At 32.5% G+C, this 7,944-nt stretch overlaps 1 protein-coding gene across 1 annotated transcript; it reads left to right on the forward strand.

Moving 5' to 3' along the window:
- The first annotated feature begins 2,310 nt into the window (after positions 1 to 2,310).
- LOC130441126 (uncharacterized) lies at positions 2,311 to 7,731 on the forward strand. Its single transcript, XM_056774670.1, has 3 exons — positions 2,311 to 3,124; positions 3,197 to 3,895; positions 7,505 to 7,731. The coding sequence occupies exons 1-3, from the start codon at positions 2,311 to 2,313 to the stop codon at positions 7,729 to 7,731; spliced, it is 1,740 nt and encodes a 579-aa protein (XP_056630648.1).
- Positions 7,732 to 7,944: the final 213 nt, after the last annotated feature.

Raw genomic sequence — 7,944 nt, forward strand, 5'->3', positions numbered from 1 at the left:
CAAATCAAGCTTTTAGGTTATGGAATGTAGGTTCTGATTATTATGAACATAAATAGAATTATTTCATAAAAAAGACTCATAGGTTTCTTGTATTCCAAAGTATATAGCGTTACCCCAGTATAAACCATATTTTCTACAATTGAATCAGTCATTTCAAAAGCAACTTAAGTCAAAAAAATCAAATTTTTAGTAGGAACAAAAAGGTAAATGAAATAAAAACATTTTTAGCTTGGTAAACAATTCCAGTTACTAATATACAATCCCTCTATACACATTTTAGGTTAATCGTAGCATCTTATACAGTGGTTGTAAGAAAATAAAATAAATTTGTGACTTATGTGGAAGTACCATTACTCTTAGGTTAAAATATTTGTAGACTCAATGTATTAGTTGTGACTTATCTAATTTTTATAATAAGCAATGTAACATATCATTAAAATTATGGTATACCTCTATAATAAACAAATATGTGAAATCATTTGGAAATTTTTATGGAGTATGCGAATTATTTGAGGACACATAATCATACTCTTCATCGGGTTCCACATTACCAACAGATATGTCGACATTCAAAGGCCAGCCAAAATATTTTGTATAAAAAGATGAATATTCCTCGGGAATGCTTGTTTTCACCTGTTTGATATTCTCTATATTCTTTGGATTAATAGAAACAGTCATTGGCGTAAGTCTTTTCAGTTGGTAGTGTTACTTCTGCTGATGTCCTATTCGAAGGACACGATCCATTTTATGTTTGTGTCGTATTTAAGACCAATGTATGTACCTACTGCGAAAAATACTTTTTGTTCTTTTCGGAATATTTCCTCCAAAACATTCATACGCCACACAATCTTTTTTGTAATATTTGGGTCAACACTTGTTAAAGTCCAATATTTGAGATACCTACATCACGAATACAGAAAACAGAACTTGCTTTCGCCATAATGGAGTAGTAAATATTCTTCTGAAACATACGAGGATGTATTGATATCTAGTTAGCCTAGACCAGTTCCATGCATAAACAAAATATTGCGTTACCATAGCAACGAGTAATAACTTATTAGAAGTGTCAGTGTAAAGTTTGACGACAAAAAAAGTAAAACAGAGTTACGCAATAAATTGAGAGAAAAAAGATGTCCACCGAAATTGTGGAAATCGAAAAATTGGAGTATCGAGCCATCATCAAGTACCTGCATTTAAAAGGATTAAGAGGTAAGCAGATTTACGAAGATATGCTTGATACCCTTGGTGATCAATGTCCTTCGTAGGTGACCGTGAAAAATTGGACTGCAAGGTTCAAAAGAGGTAAATTTGATGACCGATCAGCAACATGATTTTATCAGATCGTCGAATTCGGCTGAAGCACTGAATACTTCATACGAATGCCTTCATCATATATTTCACGTCAATTTGGACATGAGATAAAATGGATCTCCAAATGATTGAATGTTGACCAAAAGCATACAAGGGTAGAAGCATCGCGTGTACTTGATTTGAAAACGATGTAGACTTCTTTAACCGAATTGTTACTATGGAATAGACTCGAGTACATTTCTACGACTCAGAAACAAAGCAACAGTCGATGGAATAGCGACACTCTGGTTCTCCAAGACCCAAGAAGTTTCGTGTCCAAAAATCTGCTGGAAAAGTTCTTGCTTCAGTTTTTTGAGTAATCATGATTTATTTTTTGGATAAGGGTAGAACAATAACTGGAGATTACTATTCGATATTACTGACCACTCTATGGGAAAAAGTTGGAGAGAAAAGACGCGGAAAGCTATACAAAGGTGTTTTGTTTTTGCAGGACAACGCACCTGCACACAAATCTCATATTGCCATGCAACAAATTTGATGAATGCCGTCTAAACCTGCACCTTCCTTCCGTGGTGTGTGAGATTTTCCAACATGTTTCTCAATTAGTTGTTGCTGACTGATAAAACCATTCATTAATGTTGTGGTCGAGGTCGCTTTGTACAAGATCGTTGAAACACCGTTTCCAGTTTGTGTATACAACACCTATGATTTTGGCATCTTTAATAAATTTTCTTTTTTTCAACTACTAAAATTTTGCAAATATCAATATTAGCATTGATGGCGTGGTGCGTAACTACCACTGAAACAGCTGACTGATCAGTGATCATGCCCAGAGTTAAAACAACGCATGTCATTGACATTGACGTTGTTTAAGCAGTATTTTGCTTTACTGTGATAGTAATCTGATGTTTAGATTTCAGATACAATGATCCACATGAATCTTGCACAGAATGCAGGAAACACATTCAAAATAAAGAGAGAATTGGCAACATCCAGGAAATGATGCAAACTCAAAATCGTGTTTTAAAATCGATGCTACTAGAACTTCTAGAAGAATTGCGAAAATCATCAATGGAGAAAGTTGCAAATCCGTGTGCGGAAGAGGAAAGATCATCGGATGCAATGAAGAGAGAATTGAAGAAACTCCAAAAAGAAAACAAGAAAATAAAAGATAATTTATGTAAAAAGCAGGCCAATTTAGCAAAATGTTTAGATGTACTAGAAAATAATAATTGTGAAATAGATAAGTTATCTAAACATATTGAAGTCCTTTGTTCGGAAAGAGATAAATTTAGAGATCAATTGAAACGATTACAATGCGTTATTAACAAAAAAGATAAAACAATTTCTAGTTTGAAACAAAAAGATGTCAATAATAGAACTATGATGTTGGGAAGAGAAGAGCCTGCACAAAACGTTAATTGCTTGAAACAACAACTAGAAACTTGTGAAAATGAGATGCACAAAAACGAAAAGAGCCAAAATAATCAATCAATCAAACACCAGAATTTAGATGCTCAAGATTTTGATGGATTAGTTAGAAGGTTACAGTCTGCAGAGAAAGATTTAGAAGCGTCTAATTTGGAGTTATTGGAATATGAAGAAGAGAATCGCTGCTACTGTCAAAAAATTGATTCCCTACTAAAAACCATAAAGTGTCTAAAAGAAGCTAAGCTGAGATCAGATGAAGATAAAAAAGAGTATTTTGAGAGATTAAATGATATGCGGAACGAATTTCAAGAAATGTACGAACAAAAAAACAAAACCATAGAAGAGCTCCACAAAAAGTTACAAATGCGTAACTATTCGGAAGGTGATAATAAAACAGAAATTGCGAAAAAAGATTTGCAAATAAAATATCTTAACGAAAAATTATTTTGTTTAGATAATGAGCATAAGCGATGTCAAATTATGGAAACTAAGTACAAAGATTGTCAATTAAAGTTCGAATGCTTTTTCAAACAAATCAAATCATTACAAAAATTCTTAAGTGAAATATATTGCAAATTGGATTTTTGCGATAAAACAATAAGAGATTTGAAAGACAAAAACAAACTTTTGGAAAAAAAAATTTCGAGCTTAGAATCTATCTTAGACACAAAATCAAATGGAGCGATCCACGTGGACGTAATAATAAAAGAATTACAGTGCATCAATACAAAGTTACAGAAACAACTGAGTAACAAAGAAAGCATAATAACTAGTCTTGAAGAATGTCTAGATAAAAGCAACGAGATATTGGTCAACTGCGAAAAAGAGATGAATTTAATCGAACAGCGGAATTCGAAATTTCAAAGGGAAATGCGTTATATAAAAAGTAAACTAGAAGGTGAACTGATTCAAAATCAGTGCCTAGCAATAAAATGTAACATATTAAATGAAAATCAAAATAATTGCTTCGGAAATATCTATGAAGATATAGAAAAATTCAAGTCGGAGTACAAGAATTTGTTAGCGGAAGCTGTTTCCAAAAAGCAAGATCTGAAACATATTAAAACAGAATTAGTTGATTGTTTTGATAGAGCCCAGGATTTGTCCAGAAATAGGGAATGCTCAAGGGTAGTTCGTCCACAATTAACTTCAGGTAATATTTTTTCTTCAGTCATTTACGACATAAATAAATTTTTTATTCTATTTTGATCATTTAAACTACGCCGCCATGTGTGTGAATCCAGCTATAAAAGAGTTTTTATGAAAAAGTCAATAACACGAGAAACGTCATCGGAAAGCTAAATATGCCATGTTCATGGACTACTGGTTCCGAAATTTGTGAAAGATGGCCGCAACAATATTGATCATAACAATTTGATCTATTCAGTTTTTTCATAAGTGGTTATCATCAATAGGTAATCCCTCGAACAATTTTGGAAAATTTGTATTTTAACAATAATTTTCTTAAATTTTTAGTACTTTTAATTGAAAAATTGATTAAAAGTCATTAATGATGTATTTGCTTATTTCTATATTGTTAATTAACTTTTGAATATTATTAGTATTCATTCACATACCGAAAGTTGCGTTTTGAGTGTTCCATGTAGTGAAAGTGACAGTTCCGTACTGCAAAACACTTTGGAATCACTCTGGAGTCACTCTAGCCACTTCAATGTTGACAGTTGACAGTTTCACTTCGATGATTTTGCATAACCTTAAATTTTTAATTTTCTGAAGTTATTTGTTTCATTTGAAATTTTGTCTAAATTAATGAATAACAATGAATGATGATGAAAAAGAAAACATAAGCGATGAAGAATCGAATCCACGCCACCTGATCTCACCGAAAAAAGCAATGCGACTGTTCTTAATTCGTTGCCGGATAAATCTCGTGCAAGGTACGAAACACAGTACCATCTCTTTATGAAGTGGTGTCACCAGAAAAAGGCGAAAAACCCAACGGAAAACGTAGTGCTCGCTTATTTTTCACAAAAATCTAAAATCTGGGAAAGTTCTACTTTATAGTCTACTTTCTCGATGATTAAAAGTACTCTCGCAATAAACAAGATGTTCACATCAACAAATATTCAAAACTCAACTGAAGAAATAAAACAAAGGGTACACTGCAAAAAAATTAAAAACTTCAACTAGAGAAAATATAATAGAATTCTTGTTACATTCTTATGCGTCGTCCAAAAAATGTAGTGTATACCGCGGCTGAAATACTACTTTGTTGGACTCGTCTGTTCAACTCTTCAACAATATTATCGATCAATGATTCGTTCTCCATAATTTCTTACTCGAATTCATCATAATTAGTTCAACATATTGGAAAGAAAACGTTGTGGTACAGGTATATAAAGTGTCACTTTTTTCACGAATGGAAAAAGTTGATTGAATTGAATTGAAATTTAATTGTAGACAACGATATGAAGAAAAACTAACAACTAAATAATATATTTTTGTTCCATTTCGCAATGTAATTATTGTTGGGTTAACTTACAAGGATGGTTCAAGAAGTACCTGGCCTAACAAAGAAAACACAGAAATTTCTGAAGAAATATATTTATTTTTCAAAGTGATCTCCTTCACCCGATACCCGATGTGTGAGCTGAAACAGCGAAATCCGGACGTTTTTGCTTGATATCTTCGCTCAAACGTTGTAACAAGTTCACATAATACTTGCCGTTGATAGTTTTTCCTTTTTGAAGATAGTCAATGGAAATTATCTCACATGCATCCAACAAAATCGACACCATGACTTACCTGCAGATTGAACGGACTTTGCCTTTTTTGAAACCAGTTCTCGTTTTTAAATCCACTGTTTTTATTATTGTTCTTATGTTTCCTGTGTGAAATGATGGACCCACATTTCATCCATGGTTATGAAACGGCTTTATTTCTGTGAAACATTGCGAAACACTCGATGGAAACATCTGCACGACGCTGGTTTTGTTCCACTTTCAGCCGACGATCAACCAGTACCGCTTCATGGAATTTCTTCAACATTTCTGGAGTCGTCATCTAATTTGGTCGATCGCTACGATGCTGGTCTTCGAAGATCGTACGGCCTCGTTTAAACTCTTTTACCCAATATTTTACTGTTGATAACGAAGGAGCACTCTCATCCGGAGTACAATCTAGTTCAAACTTTTATATTGGTTGGGCTAAGGCGTTTCAAATAAAAGTATTGTATCACATAATTTTTTCCAAGTTTACAAATTCACTGATAACGTCCACTATTGATGGCAACCAAACAAATACTAAACAACATGGCGTCTAATACAGTGGTATTTTCCAAGCAACTACCGATATCTCTTGGTCAGGCTAGGTACTTCTGGGACCATCCCGGCTTGTATCTATTTTATTACCAGATAAAGCTCCATCTAACTGGTGAATATTTGTAACAGTCAAATCTCTTTCTTATTTCATATGAAATAGAAGGTTAGTTCAAAAATCTGCTGTGCTTAGTTCCTTGTAAAATTTTTCTTGTGATCAAAGAATTGCTCACATAACCTTCGGCAACATCATTGATTTTCATCCTCCATGTTGTTTTAATTGAAGAAAGTCTCCATCCGAATCAACGGAAGCGATGCCGAAGTACGTCGAAACGTATTTTGTACATTATCCATTTCTATATGATAGAAAGAAGTGATTGTTGGTTGCGTTTTTCGGTCTCAAATTCCCATATTTTTGATATCTATGCATTAAATTTATGTTTGAATTGGTTTCTCTTGTAACTGTGAAACGCCGACTAGCATGCTTATTTTTAATTTGGAATCGTGTTGAGATGAAACTCATCCTTATTTTCAATATTATCAATTCTCATTTTATACAACTCTTGTCTTCAAAAACTTAATTGAATAATTAAAACTTTTACCTTTTACTGAACATTAAACATTTGTTGTCTGGTGCAATCAATAAAAACGTGTTTACTTTCTTAGATGTATTAAATAGACGCTGACAACGTTTTATTTTGTCGCGCCTCATCAGGAAATTTGAAAAGTTTAAAAATGAATAGATCAAATTGATGATAACCTGTCCTAATGAATAATAAACCAATAATAATAAGTAATAGTCAAAAAAATATGTCAAAGCTTCCACCTCTATTTCTATTTTTGCATTTTTCATGAAACTATTTGAACATATAGTCTTTGGAGAGCAACTAAAAGTGAAAGTTTTTTGTAAATTTTTAAAAGATTAAACAGTTTTTGTAAGACTCACTTACTTACTAACTAATAATAATTTTTTTTCTTTTTGTCAGTATTCAAAAATTCAACTATCAAAAACAACTTTTTAGTAAAGGGTTAACATTCAATTTAATCGGCCTATAGAATCGCTCTACAATATGATACTCTATACAATTGTGGGATTCAACTATATTATTGATTATTCTAATAGTCATCGCGGCATATTCCTCGTTCTTGTAGGTCGAATTATCCTATGATATAGTGTCCTTCAAAGAGAAATGGAATATCTAATTCCAAATTACTTAAGAGTCATCCACCTTTGTTAACCTAGATTGAATCAAGTAACGGAAAAACGAATAATGAAGATTCAAAATAGGTTAAGCAAAGGTCTATATATTACTAGGTACTGAAAACAAAGAAATGAGGAAAAATAAAAAATCTTTCAACGAGTAGCAAACCAAATGAAGACAATTGAAAATTGTGAGAATTGTTCAATGAAAACATGTTGTGAAGCTAATGAGACTAATAACTATCATATTTTGCTTATGTATAATAAAATGTTTTATTCCTAGGAAAATCATATTTCCCAAGCTGTACGTGTAGTCACATAGATTCTGGTCAAGTGAAAATAATTAGGAAAGGCAAACATAGATCAAGAAGTACATCACCGCATAAAAAGTCGAATCAAAGATGTAGAAGCTGCCCCGAAAAAAAAGTTGATTACATAAATTTACAAAGAGCACCTAGTACACCAAACATTCAAAAATCCAGAAGAAAAAATACAAGTAAACCAAAATAAATATTAGTAAGAGTACAATTTTAGATATTTACATATTTTTTGTTTCAATTCCTTGAAAGCATAGTATATGTAATATTGGATTTAGTGTTAGGAACGTATAAGGTGGATAAAACGAAAAAAATGTCGATTGCATCTGGTTTTTCACTACGAATCGATCCCCCTTATAACTTTTAAACAATCTTCTTTCCTCGATTGAAAGTGTGGTGGTTACAA

The sequence above is a fragment of the Diorhabda sublineata genome, chromosome 3, assembly GCF_026230105.1.
Source record: "Diorhabda sublineata isolate icDioSubl1.1 chromosome 3, icDioSubl1.1, whole genome shotgun sequence".
Classification (NCBI taxonomy): Eukaryota; Metazoa; Arthropoda; class Insecta; order Coleoptera; family Chrysomelidae; genus Diorhabda; species Diorhabda sublineata.

Bases quoted from the DNA above. Each gene is read 5' to 3' on its own strand.
- LOC130441126 (XM_056774670.1), top strand. From the start codon at position 2,311: ATGATGCAAACTCAAAATCGTGTTTTAAAATCGATGCTACTAGAACTT. The intron at 3,125-3,196 runs GTGATAATAAAA...TATTTTGTTTAG, and splicing joins AATGCGTAACTATTCGGAAG to ATAATGAGCATAAGCGATGT. The intron at 3,896-7,504 runs GTAATATTTTTT...TTTTATTCCTAG, and splicing joins TCGTCCACAATTAACTTCAG to GAAAATCATATTTCCCAAGC.